The sequence below is a fragment of the Anopheles moucheti genome, chromosome 3, assembly GCF_943734755.1.
Source record: "Anopheles moucheti chromosome 3, idAnoMoucSN_F20_07, whole genome shotgun sequence".
NCBI lineage: Eukaryota > Metazoa > Arthropoda > Insecta > Diptera > Culicidae > Anopheles > Anopheles moucheti.
Genome location: NC_069141.1, coordinates 62,590,074 through 62,611,697, shown reverse-complemented (window position 1 = coordinate 62,611,697; position 21,624 = coordinate 62,590,074). Strand labels below are relative to the sequence as shown.

At 42.4% G+C, this 21,624-nt stretch overlaps 1 protein-coding gene across 1 annotated transcript; it reads left to right on the top strand.

The window, feature by feature from the left end:
- Positions 1 to 15,293: 15,293 nt before the first annotated feature.
- On the top strand, positions 15,294 to 17,154 carry LOC128301563 (esterase B1-like). The gene is made up of 2 exons (XM_053038113.1): positions 15,294 to 15,365; positions 15,430 to 17,154. Exons 1-2 carry the CDS (start codon positions 15,294 to 15,296, stop codon positions 17,152 to 17,154), a joined length of 1,797 nt encoding a protein of 598 aa, XP_052894073.1.
- Positions 17,155 to 21,624: the final 4,470 nt, after the last annotated feature.

The window sequence follows — 21,624 nt, the reverse complement described above, 5'->3', positions numbered from 1 at the left end:
AACTCTTTCCTTTGCGAGTTGCGAGTTTGTGCCAGAGGTGTACGTACTTTATAGCAAGCAAAAAAGAAAGAGCGCGTAGAGACAGCTGTATGCATTGCTTGCAGGCGCTTAAAGGAGAGGAATAATTGTGCGGCAACGGCAACCAGCAAACCAACTGCATGCGGAATGCACCCAATGTTCGGCATGAAGGATTCTTAAAACTTTACGACGGCACGAGCGTTGTCGCGAGGCTGTTTCGTTCTGTGTATCAATGCGGAATCTCATCCCTCCGGCGAACGATCGTCTGCGATCCTCTGCATTGCCTATTGTTTCCCTACGGGGCCACGATTATACCGATCGGCCATATCACGCCCGGCCAGCACGGAGCGTTGTTTTTTCTTCTCTGTCTCTGAAGTCTGTTCCCACTTTTCCCACCCGACGAACCGTCAACATCGTCGACCTGCGTACGTGTCGTTTAGAGATTTCTGTGACATAAAAATTAAGCCATAAAGTGTCGTCGTTTCGTTATGTCGACGACGTTTTATGCGACGGTCTCACCCATGGCCCCGGAATAACCGACCTGCAATTGATCCGGCATTGGTGCCCGCTTTTTCTCCCTCGCCGTAGCCCCTCTCGTACCAGATTTTCAGAGGGAAAAGCAGTTTTTCAGCGAGCAAACGGCAATAATCATCAACTAATTTAACGCTGCGCACACGCTCCGGGAACTGTTCGTCAAGGAGAATCCATCCGCACGGGATGGCGCGGGTAAAGCAATCGAACCGACCGACGGACAACAAAGTGATAGAATGTATAAAAAAAAGGAAATTTCTTCGTTCAGCAGTCTCGTAGAACTCGAGATGGAATTGTTTTACCGTTGGAAGATCATTAATTGTACCTGTGAGAAATGTGCCACGTGAACGTGTTTGAAGAGAAACTTTTCTAGTTAATAATTTTAGAAAATGTTTCAATGTTAATTTTTCAAATATTATCTAAAACGAGAGCTGTCTTATACTGTCCTTGAAATCACTTGATCGCTTAATAATTCCAAGGGCAAATCATGCAGCACTTTTGGGATGTTTATATGTCGATTTTTGACCAAAGCTTTCTTGTTCTTCCATAAGCATCCACGAGCAGTTGGTCGAAAAAATAGTAAAATATTATTATTTTCGTTGACAAATCTATTTTCGCTCTATCTGATAAATTACGAAAGCGATGGATTTCACTATGTTTCAAAACAGAAATAATTTTTTTTTTACAAAGTTCAGCTTCATTGTGCGTTTTGATATATCAGTATTGAAATATTATTTTAATTCATGATGGAATTCATGTTGTCGATAAACCGATTCAATTTTCAAATTAATTCAATGTCTTCGAAACAATCATGTTTGTTTTGTACAGCGTTGTGTGATCGTTGTGTGATATGGTTGCAATTCCCACACGTCTCCAATTCAAATACAGTTGGTTCGATGATAAGACTAAATAGAATAATGTTTACAAAATTAATGTCGAAAAGAAGCCAAATATGAGCTTTCATCTAAATGTATTCTCATTGCTCGATTCCTTACCTCCTGCACAATTTTCCTTTTGTTTGCTGATGGTCGCATGCTGTGCAGCGTTTTGAAAACTTATTTGCAAGTTTGCAAACAAACCGATAGAAATGGCAATTGAACCAATTTGACTCTAGCCGCCGGCACCGGTACCTGAGTCTCCGGCAGATGACACTGGCCAGTATTCGTCCAATGCTCCAGATTTGTCAACCTGGAGGCCGTATGTAGAGCAATGCCATAAAGATGCGTGACCTCGGCCTCGGAACGATGATGAAATATTGTCCCCGTCGTAAACGAACGTACCGAAGCATTGATTGACCGATACAGTTTTGCCAGCAAATGGATCGTCCTGGTATTGCAAAAATCTTGCTCCAGAAAAAGTGACCTGTGCGGCCGGAGGCTAGCAATTGTTAACGCATCCTAGACACCCGACATCCAAGACCGACCGATGGTAGTAAAAAGTCATTAAAAAACTGCTCCAGTTTTGGGTTGCATGTTTTTGTTTATTCCCTTTTTTCTGGGATTGACTTTTTGTCCGTGTGAATAAAACATGTCCTGCACGTGGTGTTTTAGGATGTGGTTGGCACGCGTGTGTCGCCTGTTACCGTAACGGTGGCATGTTTTAAGAGGCAATAATAATTTTTTTGTTGGACACGAGCACTCATTGAGACAATTATTAAAAATGGGACCATGCACCCATAAATGCCGGATTTGTTTTTAGAGCGGTTTTTTTCTGGGTTGATTTTTTTTGGTTCTACTGAATTTTTGTCTATGACACGTGCCAGAGTTTGGGAAAGAGAGAAAAATGGTAGAGAAATATATAAAATAACGACTTAGAGCGCACAGGATGTTGTTAATAACAAAAAATAGCATTGTTGAATACTTGAATAATTTTATTTGAATATCGTATTATCATCTGTACGGTTTTAAAGAATTGAATGAAATTAATTGAAAAATTTAATACAATTTTTTTAATTATTTTTAATACAGGAAAACTACTTCAAACAGCAGAAACTGTATTTTTTTATTTAAAGATAAGAGTAATAGTTAAAATACTATCTATGTTTCCTTATTTATTTAAATTTTGATGCATAAAAAAAGGGATAATTCATAAAAAAAGCAAAGAGGATACCTTATTTTCTTAAAAAATCGTTTCCAAAAATTCAGAAATTATTCTTTTCAAAGTCTTAGAATTCAACGACCTGCATGAGGAGTCAAGGTCCCTTGATTGCAGTTGTTTAAAGAGGTCCTTTCGATGACCAGTGGTCAGTGAAGGAGTTCAATGCATTGACTGGTCATCGAGTTCCAACCGATTGGTCCAATAAGTTCGCACCATAAAATGATCGCCATCAGCTGGGTTGAAAGCCTTCGACGCTCATCTGCACCCACATTAGCCCCAGCATAACAGGGTGAAGCTCACATGCAGCCAGTTTGGTCGAGTTGGGAAAGGATAAAGCCATAGCATGAAGCATGGGCTTCGAAGAAAAGTAAATGATACCCACCGTAAAACCGTTCACCCCTCCCATCCTGAGCATCGACTGGCTGCATCGTTATTGCCCCTTTTGGCAACGTGCCTCCTGCCGAGAGCTGGGAGAAATGGGGTTGGAATGTTTTCAAAATAAAAGGATTAACATTAGGCTTAGCTTTGCAAGACGGCCATACACAACCTAAACAAGTAGTAAAACAATTTCGAAACACATGAAATACCCCCGCCCGTCCTTACCAACCGTTCCCTTCCGCAACATCCACATGTCCATGCAAATGAATACCAAAAGGATAAGGGAACGGGTAAGCAAGTGATCTAATTTCGGTCTCGTAAACATTTAACAGCACTGTCGTTCAAGGATGTTGCCGCACCTTGTTGTTCGTCCCAGGTCAGCACCTCTTTGCTGTTTGGGAGTTCCATCTTTCTCCTTACTCCTTTTTTATTAGCGAAAAGAATGGGCAACCTGGTTTTTCGCCAGCTTTAGCATCATATTTGCAAACGTATGGTACGAATAATGAGCGGAGGGATCATGCTTCGATCGTAAAAAAGAGTTTAAGCACATCCTGCAGCAGTGGTTCGGCAAAAGTGAAAGGACACTGGCACCGGGGGTGTAAAAAAGGGTTTCTTTTTTGTTTGCCTTTCACTTGCAAGGAAAATCTCAGCCTTTTGCGCACACCCGTTTTGCTTCGTCCGTAGGAAAGCGTTTACAATGCCGTGCTATTGGTTGGCAAAATTTGCTCCTTCCGTGATTGACTCTAATTTCCCTTGAAAAACGTGTGCTTTCGGCAATGAGCTGTGCAGCGAGGCAGACAGGCAGACCAGGCATGCAAAATGGGTGGAATGTGTGCGAAAGTGTGTTTGTTTCCCGTTTATGAACTGGTTTTTGGTGCAAAAATGTATTTTCCCCCGTTTCCCGGACGGATTGGCCCGGTATTGGTATGGTTCGTTTACGATTGGCAAATGGCTGATTGCTGGATGGCCTTCGGTAATTTGCTAGCTCGACCTGGCCATTCTTCTGCTCGACCTAAGGGTTAGAAACGAGTTAAGGAAGGGTTTTTGGGAAGACCGAGTTCCGAGGCCGGAGTCAGGAAAATGTGTAGCTGCCGCTGGAAGAATCTGGTTTGTGCAAGCACGGAATTGGCAGATACGATTCGCCCGGTTTATTGGCCTGTAAGCGGCGAGGATATGTTTATTTATTTATGCTTGACCCTGGAGATTTGTCCCGTGGAATGTTGGAATATGTTTTATGTTAGCAAATATAAATGTTGCTGGATCATACGATCGTGTTTTTGGGGTATCGAAAAGGGTAATATTGCACGGCCAGTTACGCTTCGATGTGAAATCGTTTGCTTACCTCTTTAGGTGAGAGAGGCTCTTGGACGATGTGAATTATTACTCATCAAGGTTAAGTTTTGCTAAAAAAGGATTGCTATTTTTGTTGCAGAAAGAGTTATGAGACATCTTTCTGTAATAAATTTATTTAACTAGCTAATTTGAAGGACGCAAAAAAGGAAAAGGTTATTTTTGCTCATGTGGAACCATTGAACAAACCTTTGTCATTGAAAAAACATAAAATAAGGCAATATTATGTCGTTTGTTTTCAATATTATTTAAGCTATAGATATATCAAAATCCAAAAAAAGCTCGTTAAAATTTATCGTCTATTTTTACATTATAAGTTGTGTGAAATCCTAAAGCTTTTTTCTGTCATTTTTTATTGCAATGAATTTCAATACAACAGAATTATATTCAAAAATTTATGATGAATGAAAAATCCATATTCGGCTACGTGGTTAAAAAAAATCGGAACGGACTGGTCGTTTTAATAAAACAACAAAAGCCTCCCTAAATAATTGCTGGTTAGGACGAAAAACCCTTCCTTTTTAATATTCCTATACTTTTATAATTATTAAATTTTATTAGACTCAATTAATCAAATAATTTGAAATGGCAACGAGAATAAAAAAAATGAATCATTTGCATTAGCTACACTGCAACATTAAGAATGCTACTATATATTCTCGCCATTATCCATATGTAAAAAGATGATTGAACTTCTTTACTGAAGATTTCCAATATCTTGCTGTGTCTTTTTATCACTCTCATTATAACCTAATTAGGTCAGCTCACAAAAACTTGCACCATAAAAAAATTTCAACCACAAACAACTGTCACCGACGATGGCGTTCCATCATCACGGGAAACCTGGATGCGCTCGTGATGCGAATTTTATTGCGGAAAAAAGCAGATCACTCATGGGAGGGAGCCATAAAAAAGGTTCCGAAAGTAGATCAATTTTTTAAACTGCTTTTTACGTGTGCCAAAAGTAAAGCAGATCAGTTTTACAGTGCAATTAGTGTGCCTACGCTGCAGTGTAGAGCTTCTCGAGGTCGTTCGATGCATTCTCTCTGGGCCTGTAGCTCATTAGAGGTGAAAATGCCGACACATTTTCCTCGAGAACACAGTATATCCCACTGCGTTGCTCTACTTTTCGTTCTAGGTTAATTTTTATATTGCACGTGTGGAAAAAAAGAAGGTCACGGGCACCATTTGCAAACGAAATTTGCTCGAGACTCCAATGCGTGTATCTGGACTTAAGCTATTAAGCCATCAAAAAACTGGATCAATTTGTTTATTACGTAAGCAGGCATCCTGCCGAGGTCAGGATGGACTGAGCAAAAAAAAAATAAGGAAGGCACACAATGAAAAAAACTAGATCACATCCCCAGGAGAGCGTGCAAACAATGTTGAAATGTAGAGCAAACAACACTTACCAACCATAATGCTGTAACAGTTTGGGTTCGGGAAAATTGGAGGAGGACGTCTTGGTTTTTACAACTACTCGTCAGGTCTCCGTGATGGTTGGGCAGTGACCGTTTTCCGTTCCTTCAAACTTCTCACCATAAAAATCATTCTAATGACTCCGAGACGCAACTAGAGCACGACCTTCAGGAGTGTAGCCGCCGCTCGAAGCCGGCTGTAAAACGTGTTACGTCAAAATGTGCTTCCTGCCAAAGTCATCCCAAAAATGGGAGCAATTTCGGTTCCCGAAAAAACAATTTCCTACGCGATGACCCAGAAGCCAAGGGTCAGCTTTTTTATGATTCCGACGACGGCTGAATCCCATTTCTCTCGAAGCTCGGTAACCTACCTTGAACACTTCCGCCTTACGCACCGACCGGGGAGGGTCAAGAAGATGTGGAATATTTTCCACAGAGATGAGTCCTTGGGAATGATCTAGTTTTTTCCCCCCCTTGAGCTCTTTCTTTATTGCGACAAAGAAAAAGTAGAGCATTAAAACACGGACACATTCGGCCCAGGGGCGGGGTAATAAAATTTTACTACAGGATGGACCAAACAGTCGGCAGTGAGGCACGTTTTGATGTTTGATCAGGATTTGGGTCTGCAGGGAATGGTATATGTTTTTACTGTTGGTCAGTTTTTTGCCCTATTCCACCCTGGTTGGTCATGCCGATCATGCCAAAAAGGATCGCTCAAAACTGTTTAGACCATTCGTCATAATTGGTTGCAAAACAGTGCACCGAAGGGCTTTTTACGGCGTCCGAATATTGGAAGTAAAAATTAATGCAAAAATCATTTAAAATCTGTTTCGGTCGGTCCTGCACGAAACAGGCCAACCTTAGGCACTGCATACGGGTAGAAACGGTCAGCAGCTGTTAAGAATTGTTGCGTATGCAAGTGTGTACATATAAAAGAGAAAATTGGACGACAAAAATCAAAAGCTGGACAGGGCTGCAATGTATTAAAAATGTTGACCCTCAAAATAATGCTAAAACGAAACATTTATTGGGCAATAGTTCTATAAAGACTGACCATTTGTTTAACTCACGTCGCGTAGAAAAAAGGAGGCAGGATATTCTCGGAGGCAGGCATTATTTTGGCTAAAAATGGTCAATTTTTAAGGCAAACGGCAGTTTGATTTATTATATTGAAAGTAGTTGTTCAATAGGACCAAGGCAACTGTTTTACCTATGTTTGTTTGAAATAAGTTTAGATAGAAGTCAGAAAATGATAAATACAATCAGAGAGTGCCGAACAAATAGGTTCCGAATAATTTGTTTGGCTACTATATTAGATTGGCTATTTATTGTTATACATGTTATACATTTACAGAGTCTCTATTCTGAGAAATTATTAACACTGCACGCTGTATGCAAAGGAATGCTTTGATTTTCTCAATTATGCATTCGTTATCCACTGATCAGCATCTAATGTAACGTCAACCTCTCTTTTCCAAACAAACACTTAACTGCTTAATCAGCAGCAAACATCTAAACACCATCAAATCTCACCCCATATGGTTCCACTTTAGCTGCAAACGGCCGCCGCTTCTACTTGACGCGTAATTTTTCACATCCCAGCCTCGCGCAACTAGCCCGAATTAGTACGGACAGATTTTGGTGAAGCAAATGTGATATGCCACAGAAGAAACGAACCAGAACGTCACCGAAAAAAGGGCCATTCGGTCTCTCGCCTTTCTCGGGAAGCGTGGCGGGTGTGTTCTGGATTCTGTTGTGTTTTTTTTTGTGTGTTGTTATTTTGTGTGCCCCGAAAGCTAGCACAATCCTTCGGCTCGTGTTGTTTGAAGGTCGAACTATCGTGCTCGTTATGTCGATCTGTTGCTGTTCCCGTTTACTTTTTTATTTGTTTCATATCGCAGAACCAGCGTTACAAACGATGCCGACAAAGGCTGGATGGTTGCCTGTGCCTAGTTTGTTATTAACCAATTTTCGAAGGATCTATCTTAACGGGTAGCCGAGCCTTGCCCATAAAGCGGAGCCCTTTCGCTGGGTTTTGTGGGCGCTTGCATGACACACAAGCTCTTGCCATGTGCGCGCAGGCGGCATGGGACGGACATGTTGAGCGCTACAATTCGTCGGCAGACAGGGCAAAAGTAAATGTTCGTTAATTATGTTTATCCTTTCAAACGCTTATCCTTTTTTTGGTCTCTTTTTCAAGCTTTTTTTTTTTCGCTGCATAGACGCTGTGTTCTCGTTATTGGTCGCCCATAACTAATTTACGGTCGATGCCTTTTCGGCGTGTGATGTGGATTTTATGTGAGGATGTGATAAGTTTGGAAGGAAAAGGGGTTTCTTTCTGGATAAATGATCATGAGGCTCTAATCGTACCGTAAAAATTCATTCTAAGATGTTTGAAATAGACAGAAAAGATTTGTTTCGTTACATTATGTATTGAAAATTGACTGAAAAATTTCCCTGAACATTGTAAAAACTCAGATCGAATTCTACATACAAGCCCCGCTTACATGTTTTTTCGTAGTTACATTACCTTCTTTATAATACATGGATATATCTGTACCAACAGATGAATCTCGGATCATAAAATGAGTGCTCGTTTGCTTGGAATTTGTGCAAAGTGCCGATTCCCGGAATGCTTTGTTAAACACATCATTTGTCAGCGGCACTACTGAAAGAGGACGCCCAACAGAACGACCGTCAGCGCTCGTTTGTCAGATGTTTTGTGGAGTTATTTTTTTTTTGCATTCGGTACTTCAATGTGTTCTCAACCGATCGACATAAATTTGTCAAGTAATGCACCCACCCTGGCTAAAGACAAAGCGAAGCCCAGACGGCCCGGCTTGTCCGTAAAAACCGATCGAGCGAAGTGTGCCACTGATGTTTTGGCTGCTACTGCCCTACGTTGAGGCGTGCGGAAAAGAACAAAGTGCTGCCAGTGCATCCATAAACAACACCCCAAGTGCCAAAAGGCAGATAAATGCAGCGGCATATCAGTGCATCGGCGTTGCAACACAGCGGGCATATCGAACTGAAGCGATCGAGGCCGCCTTTTAAAAAATGCGCCCGAAAGCGATGGGAAGCGATTCACACACAAAACGCAACACACGAAAACGCAAGCAACATTCGGTCAATTGTTCCGATAGCCAGCATCGATCTTTCAAAGACGACAATGTTTTAAACTCTGGGACGGCCTGTTGCGCTTTGATGGATCTGGTGCGAAAAGGGCCAACTGCGAGGAAAGATAAAGGCAGGCTAGGAATTGGTTCCTAGGGGGCCGGAACAGATTGCTAGCTTGTGCGGATGGTCAGGCCTAGATACGCTTGGTTTGTTTATTTGTTTTCTTACGATGCAAGAAGCTGCAAATGGTATTTGCAGTGAAACGTTGTAGATCGTACGGATATGCTGCACTAGGATAGGCAGAAACGTATGACGGTAATGCAGGACGCAACGGAAATGGGATTTTTCATGGGCTATTTAATGTAAATATTTTGAAAAAGGGACAAGCGACAAAATAATCATTCTCCTTTCTGAGATAGTTATTCTTATTTTCTTGATGAACCATTTAATATAACGATATGGAAAGCTTTTGAGTCAAACTTTTAAAGATCATTGTATCTTTATATAACATCTTTACGAATTCTTGTAAAATGATTGAAGCCGTACAGGAATTCATGAAGTTATTATTTAGCTCTTAAATATTCATGCATGCTTAAAGAAATAGATCTCTATCATATATCTATGGTCATATTTAGCTTTATTTGAAATATTTGAATAGTTGGAGATATTAAGGACGAAATTCCGTCTGGAACTCACCACTAGGACAGATCGAAGAATTTAAAAAGTCGAACCATTAACCGTAATCTTCTGGCGTATCTTTAGTCTCTTGATATGTTTTGACCACAGCAGGATGAAGTTGTCAACTATAGTCAACGGGATAGTTCTGTAAAATGGATGTTTCATATATTTTTGATAGCCTTTAAATGATTCGGATATATTCATTCCCATATATCCTTTTTTTCGTTTCAAGCAATTGTCGGGATTAGAGTTGTGAATGTTATCAAATGTGTTTGATATCCTCGTTTAGTTTAATGTTTCATTTAAGATCTTAGCAGAACACGTTAATTGTTTCTGTAGTTCTACAGAATTGGATCATTATATTCTTGAAATGGATCACGTTCCAAGCATTTTTTTTAGATCTATGAACAAAATTACCTGCGTCAATAAAGACGACAAAATAGATGACAAAATGTCACTCGTTTTATACAATTGCAGCATCCTCTGTAACACTCACTCGTTTCAACCCTTTTATCATACCAACTACCTTCCTAGACAGTGCAACATGTGACAAGTTATAATTGTTTTATGATGAAGAAGAAATTCTCCTGTCATTTTTCTACGCACAAGGCTTCACCTTCCTTTTAACCCGTTTGACCACTCGCCGGGAAAGTGTCATCGACAAACCCCCGTGATGTTTTGCGTAAAGATTTCCAAAGTTAACCCGTTAGAGCAAAACATTGTAAAACCATAAAGCAACAAACTGTAACTGTAACCCGAAATGAAAACAGACCATTCACAAATAATGGCCACCAAAAAGGGTTGACACTTTTACCCTTTCGCCTCGGGACGGTGAACCGGAACGTTGCTTTTCTTACCCCTTTTACCCGTGACGAGCTCCGGGCATGAACTGAAATAGTCACCTAATATTCTAATTGTCTGTTATGTCACTGCAGCATGGTTTTATTGCACTTTCATGAATGGTTACAGAAAACCCTTTTCCTTTCAAAGGGATCACAGTTTTGTGTGACAGTTTCAGTGTCAGTATTACAGGATGTAAGGATGTTGTCGATTTCTCTGAGAAGTCCTTGGAAAAAAATGAACTATTGTATAATTGTTGATATTTGGTGTGGTACAAGTAAATTGTGGCGGTATTTCAATTAAGGCTCAAAATAGGTTAGTTCAGAGATATGTTTCGGGTTGTTCCTGTCACTTTCACTGGAATGAGGCTTACAGACAATAAAAAAGAAAATTGTTCTACAAAATAGAATATGAGATAGGCCTATTTTTTCTATGGAAATTTAATTTAATGGTTTTAAAGATTGGGTGACAAACAAACACACATGCAAATTGGTCATAATATTTTATTTGAAAACAAATTTTACTTTCATTTGTTAAATTTGATTCATCCAATAATATTGTTTAAAAATAATCAATTTAAACAAAAACAAGATTTTGCTACAAAGCATCTTTTTCCAAAACTTCTTCTGGTGTACAGTAAGATCGGTTGCTAGACATTTAGCTCTCAAAAATACCAAACAGAGAACTGCCCTTAGCGAAACATGACAGAACAGAACAATAATTTGTAAGGTAATTTTATTTCTGGCGTAAACTTTTACCACTTATGCGAGAGATGTTGAAATAAAACAGCACACAGTACACCCCATTCATTTTTTGCAACCTCGTTTTTATGGCACTTGTTAAAAAACCAAGCGCTTGCAAACCTTTTTTTTTACTCGATCGTATCCTTCCAATGCGGAGTGTTGCAAATATCAGCATATCGCAAACATGAAACTGCCAATGTACCGCTACCCTTCCTGCAGATTTGCATCCTTTTTGGCATGGCTGTAAAATTGGCCAAAGGGGAGAAAATGAAATAAAGAAACAGTTATATTGTCGCACGCGGAATAACTGGAAAGTTGGCAGTACCTTTGGGCAGGCTGATCGCTTCGGCGCTGTATGGTGAAGCATTGGCCGGATCTCGGCAGGAACTCCCGGGAAGTGTTGTGTGCGAACATTGAGACAAGCAAATCTAACGGGCTGTAACGGGGTTTATGGTGGGTGGTATGTATGGTAGGGTGTGTGCAATTTTGACAACGCAGTAGTGACGGACCTGTGGAGTTATGTTGTCTAGCGGTGGTTTAGCTGCCTGGCTCTAATGGGCTTTGCAATGGCGATGAAAAAACCCCGTTACTTTACGAGCACGTCCTTCGAGAGTTGATTGATAGGTGACATCTTTGAAGCTTCGCGTCCAAGGCTAACACGTTGAGTGTGTCGGAATGGAAGGCTACGATTCAGGGACAAATGTGGAATTGCTGAAGGATGCAGTTGGAAGGCGAAATTTCATGTGACAAACTAAGCTTTACATGATGTGTTCCATCCTTGTTTCTAATATGTTGCCCTTCTTTGATCGCTGGTCGGGTACAAAACTTCAAAGTTACCGAGATATACCATAGATGCAAGCGGCTGTACTACTTTATGTACAAACAATATCAACAAACTGTTAAATTAGAAGATGTGAAGAGACACATTCGAAGGCTTCTAAAAAGGCTTAAACGTGTAAAGGGTTATTCAACAATTGCATCAGTAAAGCAGTGTCACTTCAGTGCGTCAACACACATCCACCTACGCCATCCTTCTATGTGATCGTTTTACTGGCTGGATATTAAAATATTATGCTCATCACGCTCACTTTCACCTTTACCCTTTCGGGGCCGCCGGCAAGAAAAAAAGGGTTACCTTTTATTGAACGAAAGTGAATCTGTCAACCCTTTGAGTATGGATCTAGATTTGTGATACGATCCCTTTTCCCTTTCATTGCTGCGCTCCAGAACACGAACACGGTTCAGGACACTGGAGCGATCTACTCATTTATGATGCTCGTCCTCGTCCTCTCGTTACGTTCACATTACGACACTAACGGGTTAACCGATGTCGCACCGAAAATAAACAAACAGCATTTTGTGCAGCCTTTTCAGCTGCTTATTGCATGCAAACAAATCACTTTCTCCTTTCGACGTTAGTTGTTTCTGGTACAATTAAACAATCCAGAGCGACCTCCAAACGAGCGTGACGGACTTGGGAGTCGAAAGGAAAGTGAAGAAAATATGTCAAAATAACTCAATTAGCATCCAATTACAGAGTGTTTTCGTCGAAGGTTTTCTTTTTGGGAGAGCTGTAGAAGCAAACTGAGAACGCCTTTTACTTGTCATTAGTTACCTTTAAGGTGCTCACTTTGTCGACTTAGGTGTTTTCTTTGCATTTGAAGCATCGCACCCCCTATAATCCGTTAGGTGTGGGTATTTTTGTGTGACAATTCTGGAAAAGACAGACATTTCGTTGGTTCACATTCTACGGTTCGAGTGAAACAGTGATCTCGTGTTGTCGCCACCAGAATGATGGTGCCTTGTCTCGCTAATCCTCCTCACTGCAGACCCTACCCATGTGTGACAATATCGACTGACTGCGTTAATTGAAGGAAGTAAAATATTTGTAAATGATGTTGACCATATGCGCCCAGGAGTGCCTTGGAAATGTCCACCTATCATACCCCGCATGCATACACACACGGTGCCCCGAATGGGATTGAATATGTAAAAAAGGCATAAGTTAAGTCTCTTTGTGAAGCTGGCAAGGATTTAGCTGCAAGGGATATGTGAACACCAAACAAAAAAAAAAAAGGAATCGGACATCGACGAAACATGCACCATCGGTCTGTCAAGCGTTCCGGGTCGGTACAATGGAATGGATCGTCACAAAGCATTTTTGCTAGTAGCCATCACATGTGAACCGTGTGGCGTGCCAGCCAACAAGAGGAGACAATTAAATCGTCTCAAAAGATCAGCAAAAGACACACGGCAAATTATTGTTAATTGATTTTCCTTTCCGCCCGGCTGCGGTTTTTGGGACCGTTCCGTCATTTCAATGGACGAGAACCGATCGTTCGGGATTTGTTTTTTTCGGTTGTTCCGTACGTACAATTATCCAAGCGGCAGCTTGCCCTTTTGGGGTACCGTAGTCCCATTATGGGACAAATCGCAGTGAAGCAAAGCACGGTGAAAGCGGAAAATTAATAAATAAGTTGAGCAAATAGAAAAGAAAATAATTATTTAAAATTGATTGTATGGCATTTTGGGTGTTTTTTTAGCTGCGTCGTGCGTTTTTTTTTTGTCGGTTGCTATTCCAAAGGATTTTTTCTTTTTCAAAAAACATTCTTTAATCCATCTCCGGGTGCATTTTGCGTGACGGGAATGATCCTTTTAGCGACAAATTGAGCTCCCGTATTAGTATGAATATTCTCGTTCCATGAATTGGTGCAGTTAAGTGCTTCTGAGGGTTGTATCAGTTACGAGTATGTTTGGTCTCAACGGTACGATGAAATTGATCATTAAGTAAGGATGGTTTTTGTACCGTACCTCACAATTCGTTTTAATTTAATATCAACATAAATATTTAAATAAATCAACAATTAATAATTAACATATAAATTAAATATCCACATGTAATAATTAATTACGCATTTAATGTAATAAACAGTCGCCCCAAAACACCACATAATTATCATTTTATGCTTTTCCTATAGTGCCAAAGTTTAGAACCGTCACGTGCCAATCTAACTGTACTCAATCCTTTGCGAATTTCTTTTTATTTGCTTCGCACCCACTCATGATTGCAAAAAGCTATTACAGTTGATTACCAAACATCCCTTTCCAGTTTCCAGCAAATAACCCGTCACGAACCAAATGATGCATCATATGCTTCCACGCGACAAAATAACTGCAGTTTACCCTTTTTTGCAAATATTTTGAGGTCTGTAAAGCTTTAAAAAAATCTGCACTGGTACCGTAAAAGTACGTCTGCAAAAGTCCTCTCTTCCTCCTGTTGAACCCTTGCAAATAGCGTTTTGCATTTGCCATGCGTCAAACTAACGGGTTCGCATCCTTTACTTTATTGAATCCTTTTCCTGAAGCCAAAAAGAAGGTACTTTCAATTGGCACGGGTACCGTTCGACCGGTGCGATGACATCTTATAAAACAAGCATCACTCAAAGCGCATCTCTGGCCATCGGAAGCAAGTCCACCATGCGACAAGCTAACTGTTTTTTACCCTTTGTTTTATTGAATCCTTTCGGCGGCAAAATTTGCAGCCTTTCTTTTTCCTTGCGCATCAAAGGACCGCGAGGTACCGTTTGCCGAATGCCGGCAAACTGTGCAGAGTAACTGTTCCCGTGCAAAATTCTGTACTTACGGTGCCGTAGGGTAAAACACTTTTGGGTCGAAAATTTGGCAAGGGTTCAATAAAGCAATGCCTAACCCCATGTCTGGCACGTTTGGCAATGCAAATAAATGTTTGCCCTTTCGCCCAGTCGATGCACCACACGATGCGCAGCGGCAGGGTTAGGTAGATTTGCATACCTGCACGCTGTCGGCTGTCGGTGAGCGTCCAAATGAAATGCCCGAAAAGCGATGCGATGTAACCTACGGGGTTGCTGGTTTCAAAGAAGTTCAAACATTTTTGGGAAGACATTTTGATCGGGTGTGATTAAAAATTCAAAAATTGGGTACCCCATGGAAGCGATCGGCATTTGATAAATGGCCTTGTAATAAGCGCGATCGCGATCAGTATTGTGTGAGCCGTAGGTGACGCAGAGTCGATTGTTTTGATCGCAACGATCGGTATTTTGGAGCTAGCTTTTGGTGCTACCGGACGTGACAGCAGCAGACCATCATGGTTATGCGTAGTGCACCTTTGACGGGGTGGAAGAACGTGAGCACTGGCTCCGATGCTGAGAAGCACATGGTTAGTACATTTTTAATTACCCCAACAGCAATCCATTTATGTGGTTCCTTTGTCACTTTTGTAGCCGATCACAAGGATATGCGTCCAGGTGCAGCAAGGTTCGATCTACGGAGTGCGCGATAGACTTCCAAATGGACAGAACTACTACTACTTCAAGGGAGTGCCGTACGCGAAGGCCCCTGTCGGACAACTTCGCTTCAAGTCACCGATGCCTTTGGAGAAGTTTGCCGTGTCCTATCTGGATTGTACACGGGAGCGCAGTAACTGTCTAGGGTTGGACGTACTGTCCAAGGATATCAGCGGTTCTGAGGATGGCTTGTTCCTAAACATCTACACACCGAAGCTAGGCAAACGTGATGATCCGGAACCGCTGCCGGTCATGGTGTTTATCCACGGTGGTGGACTGATTGGAGGCCACGGTGACAGTTCACTTTACCTTCCAAACTACCTAGTACAAGAGGGTGTGATCGTTGTGACACTCAACTATCGGCTAGGCGTACTCGGGTTCCTCTGTTTGCCGGATGCTGGCGTTGAGGGTAATGCGGGTCTGAAGGATCAGCGGGCGGCTCTGCGTTGGATATCGGAAAACATTGCTGTGTTTGGTGGAGATCCGACCAATGTGACGCTGTTCGGTGCAAGCTCAGGAGCGATCGCGGTCAACTTCCACTGCCTTTCGCCGGAGTCTAAGCGCTACTTTCACAAGGCGATTCTGCAGAGCGGTTCCATTTACACGGAGTTTGCGTTCCAGGACCAGCCGGAGGAGAAGGCTCGCCGGTTGGCAAAGCTGTTGGGTCATAACCCTGCCACAGATGTGGAGGTGTATGAGATGCTGCGCAATGCACCAGCTCGCAAGCTGTTTGAGCTGCAACCGTTGGTGCTGACCGAACGCGAAAAAGCGGTGGAACGCTTGTTTCAGATCCCGTTTCTGCCGGTGATCGAGCGATCGGACTCGGTGGATGCGTTGATCACGCGGCATCCGACGGAGATTCTTAGCGAGCCCGACTCGATGGACATCCCGATCATACTCGGGTACAACGAGCGGGACGGCATGATGGTGCTGATCGACGCCATCAAAACCCTGGCCACGTACAACGCGGAACCGGAGCGTTTCATTCCACGGACAGTGGCGCTGGATTACTTCTCACCGGAGGCTCGCGCTCTGGGTGAAGAGATCCGGGAGTTCTATTTCGGTTCGCGCCCGGTCAGCCGGGACACACTGAACCAGCTGACGGACGTATTCACTGACAAGTATCTGCTCGCCTACCGGATGACGGTGGATCTGTGGGCGCGCCACCAGCGGCGATCGAAGTTCTTCGGTTACCGATTCGCGTTCGATGGGCTGCTAAACAAGGGCAAAGCGATCATGTCGCTGGGCACCATGAAAGGGGCGGCACACATCGACGAAGTGTACTATCTGTTCAGCTCGCCGCTGTTACGCACGGAAGTGCCGGAAACGGATCGGGCGTACGGACTGCGGAACACGATGGTTCGTCTCTGGACGAACTTTGCACGCTACAGTGATCCAACGCCGCAACAGTCTACCGCCGACGCGACCATTCCTTTCCGATGGGAACCGCAGCCGAATGTGGCGGACAAGCTGGACGTACCACTCATGTGCCTGAACATCACCAACAACGGTATCGCGATGTCCGAGATGCCCGAAAAGCGGCGGATGAACTTTTGGGCAGGCATTTTTCAGCGCTTCAACGGCAAACTGGCCGATGTGAAGCTGCCCCTGGTAAGTTCTTCCCTCGACAGTACACCCGATCTCAACAACAACACCCTATAACGATGACGCATATGGCATTCAGGACGAAACGAAACAACGCATCCCCGCATTGAATGGTGTGCGGAGTGAATGAATTGTGTAGCATTAATAGCGTTACAAAGCGCTTCTAAAAGCGCTTCAATGAGACTTCGAACCCGAAACAGAAAGCGGATCGAACTGCCGTGCATTCTTGTGCAGAAGAATAAAGAAACAATCAAAAGACCCTCTACTAAGCCTTGCCGTTCAAATAGGGGCCCCGATCGGTTGAGTCCTCGCTCGCTCAAGCCACGCGCAAAAAGCAAAGTTACCAACACTGCGGGACCAATTTGGGACGCATTTGCGATGGGCATTGTTGGGCAGGGTTTTACGCTGTGAAGGTGCGTGTCATCCCCTGAGAGGAGAGTGGTCCTTTTTTTGTTAGACAATCGCGAAAGGACATTCGAAGAATGGATCGATATCCTTACGTGAGATCGATTGTATTGTGCGTGCGTTGATAAAGCGTGTAAAGGATCGGCAAGGATGCAATTCGTAGTCGAAACTCCTTTCACTCACCCGTTCTATTTTTCTTTCTGGTCGTGTAAAGGTTAAGAGGCATTATGTTAAGGGAAAAGAAAACCAAAAAAACGCACAGTCCCAAGGACCGTGAGATGGAGAAAATTATACACAATTACTCGTACACCCGCTTGCCTTTTGAGACGGTTATTGAATGAAACTGTGCTGCGTGTTTGGATTGGAATTCAACAATGTTCCACTGTTGTTCGCCTGTAGGACACTAGTTTTCGGTTGTTGAACAACCGGGTCCTTCCAGCAAGTTTTTTTTTTCCTTTTTGGTTTTGGATTCAAGAATCGTGGGCTGCGAATGTCACAAAAGGACACTTTTTGGGCTATGGTTGCAACCGTTTACCGGTAAACGGGGCTTGGTAATTGATTAAGAATCGCTGGACAGATGTTTTTTTTGGTTTGGTACGGAGCGCGATTGCTTTTAAATTTATGACCAGACAACCAATTCAATGTTTTTAAATGCGTTATGGATTGATGCTATGCTTTTGTATGCCGTTTGTTCTCAAAAGACGCTTATAGAGTCTTCGCACACTGTATGTTGCATTTGTGACGCTTAAAACGGTCCTTTTACACATCATTCCAGCACCCGTCACTCATGCATACGACAGAGATCATGTGGAAAACATGTTGCTACATGAGATCATGTATGGGGATTTGTTGACGAGCTGTACCAGTCGTTCGGGCATTCCGATGCTGCGCCATTTGTTTATGTCTGAAGGCACCCGCACACATGTGGTCGATTCCGTTCGGGCCAGCACACTGCACTACGCCGCTGGATGACATCAGGTTCGCTTGTTTTGATGTCATTTTTGGTCGCTCGTTTAAAACGCCCCAGCGCGCGTTGAAAGTTTGTTGAAAAACATGACTTCATTAGTTCAGGAATATTTCGCGATGAGTGGCGTGTCGTAAATGCAAAGAAGTGATGGGTTTTGAGTTTGTTTTTTTGTTGCATTGCCGCGGTATATTAACCTAAATTTAACATTTCAGTATCACACAGCTGTTGGCGGTGATTGTTGAAATTCTCAACGAAAAAGGCTAGTTGCACCGTGTTTCAATTAAAAATAACTCAATCTTTCAACTTTCTTTAATCCGCAATAACTATTAAACGCTCTGCTGGATCACGATGTATGTTTTTTTTTTTGAAAATGTTTCTTTCATTTGGGTACAATCATCTTCCAAGAGGCTCTTCAATTATTGAGATTCACGATAAAAGAAATATTTCTATTCGAGTCCAACCAATCAAACCTGTTGTCATTACCCGATCATCCAAGCATCCCGAGAAATATCCTCCTGCACCATAAACGCACTATCGCGTCCAAATCGTTCGACCATTTCGGAATGTCGCACTGCATCCTTTGGTGTTGCAGTGGTGTCTCCTCTGGTCTAAATATCCCGGGACGCGGTTTCGGTGGCAACCCAACCCATAAAGAGATAATCCTTTTAACGACGTGTTCGGCTACCGTAGAAAAGGGTTATCGCAACAGTTTGCACCAAGACCGGACCGTCCGGTGGCGAACGATGGTTGGCAGAGTTTTCTTAATTTTAATGAGATTTGGCCGGGCAAGAATGCAAACGGTAGGGTAATAAAGGTGACACCGGCACTAGCTCATCGGGGGCCATTTCACGGGGGCCGAGGGCGCGATGCACGAGGGTTGCTTGTGAGGGGGAGGGAGGAAGCAAAAAGGATTAACGCTGAACGTCCGTGGGGTCATAATAATAGGATTAACCCGTTCATCCACAAATGCTGCCGCATAAAGCCATCATAAACAGGTTCCTCCCGCTCGGGTACGTCCCACAGGAATTTGGTTTTTCGCCTGCAAACCGGGCCCTGTTGGGCCGGTTTACGTTTTATGGCCAGTGTGTCAATAATTAGATTCGCATCCCGAAAATGGCAGTGATCTTCCACTGCTCACTGGCAACCCTTTGAGGCCGTGTTCCATTCCGGTACCCCCTGTTTCGGATCGCAGAAGGATCCGTTTTTCGGGCTGCAACTGACACCTAACCCACAAGGTACGTAAAGATGGAACACGGCGTGCGATCGTATCGGCAATGCTTTGACTTAATCCTGCCGCCCGGTTCTCTGGTTCCCGACACTGTTCCCGCCCCCTTTCCCGGTCGTGATCGCTGTTTGCTCCAGGACGACGCTGCCGGTTGCGGACGTACGCACGCAACGTCTTCACCGGTCGTCCGTCTTTATTGCCCTAAACGGTGCTAATCCTGTTAACCCTTTTCTTTTCTAATTTAAATATCTGCCAACGGGCTGCGGCTAATCCGAGATCGTGGCCGGTGCTGCACACATTTTTACGATCGCTCCATTAGGGAAGTGCGGTCTCCGGGTGGGACAGAGATGACTTTGGCCGGTAGCCAGCGTTCGCCCCACGGAACGAAAGGGTTGCGGTAGAAAGGATCGGTTCTGTTTCGCCTGCGAGCAGCAAAAGGGTTGACAGACGCTTGCCGCTCGTGGTGTTCCATAAAATTGCAGTTCTCAGTGTCATTGTCCCAGTGCATGCACGAGCTGCAATCAAACTATCAGCAAGCAGATCAGTACCAACATTTGGCTACCGGTTTTTCGAATGGTTTGGTAAGGTCCTTTTTCTTAACCCTTTCGGGTGAGACTTTCTGATTTAAATGTATGCGTAAAGAAAAAGGTTGAAAGTTTGCCAATAATTTCTATGTATTTGGTACTCCTTTGCATCTGAGGTGGGAAACAGTTCACAAATTTGAAATACATATCCCTGTGTCTATGGATAAGATTTTACAAATTTTCCCAAATTTGACTCCAAAAAAGTCGAAGTATGAGGTTTAAAGATTGTTCGATACAGAATTGTGCATTGGTTATATTCTATGATTGTTCAAATCTATTTATTTCTGCCAAAATTCGAAATAAATCGAAAAGAGATATCAATATCAAGGTAATTAATATGTTTTCAGAAACAGAATTATGTATCAAAAATTGAGATATTTTTCTCGACTTCTGCTTGTGAACACAATTTAATGTTGTTGTTGTTTCTGTTTATAGAGACTTTGCGACTTGCGGCGACATTCGTCTCTTGTTTGTAGATGGCTCGTGTTATTGTCTTTTTTTATATTTGGTGGTAAAGGTCGGTAGCTTTAAGGAATTTAAGCAGGTTGGATTGGCTTATAGGGTTATCGGACAGAATGAAGTCTACGTTGTTAGATATATTAAATTTGTTGCGTTGAATGGTGTAGCCGTAGCATTCAGTTAAGATATGGGGTACGGTGATTGTTACTCCGCAATAGCAACAAAGTGGAGGGTCAGATTTGGAGAGTCGGTATCTATGTGTCAAGTTTGTATGTCCTATGCGTAGGCGTGTGAGTACTTTTTGATCTATATTGGATTTTACATCTTCCCAAGTGTGAGTGTTTGATTTGGTTAGTCTTAGTAGTCTGTGGTGTTGGACGTCCCAGTATTTGTACCAGGTATTTTTTATAGTTGAAGTGGCCCAGGTTATCATATCTTGCTTTGATATTTCGGTATTCTGACTATTTGCTTCTTCACGGGCTTTAACACAATTTAATGTAACTGCCGCTAAAATTAAATAATTTATCATTAAAATTTAGACATTCACCTCAGCAAAAGGGCCAATTAAATTTTGTTTTTAATAATTTAATTGAATTTGATTAATTTAATTAGAGGTATATCAGAAATAATTCAACGGTGACGTTGATAATACGGCAAAAAATTGTCATCATAAGTTAAATAACTAATAAAATATATCAGGAAAAATTAAAATTTATTCACAAACCATTGTAAAAATCATATATGTATTTAAATTATACATTTAAGAGTTAATTTAGTGAGAGTTATTAGCAGTGTGCAGAATCCCTTCTTGCTTTGATCGCGCTCATTGCCTTTTTAATACTGTTTGCAAGATAATTCGCTAAAAGTCCATATCCATGCATTGTTGA

Bases quoted from the DNA above. Each gene is read 5' to 3' on its own strand.
- LOC128301563 (XM_053038113.1), top strand. From the start codon at position 15,294: ATGGTTATGCGTAGTGCACCTTTGACGGGGTGGAAGAACGTGAGCACT. The intron at 15,366-15,429 runs GTTAGTACATTT...TCACTTTTGTAG, and splicing joins CCGATGCTGAGAAGCACATG to CCGATCACAAGGATATGCGT.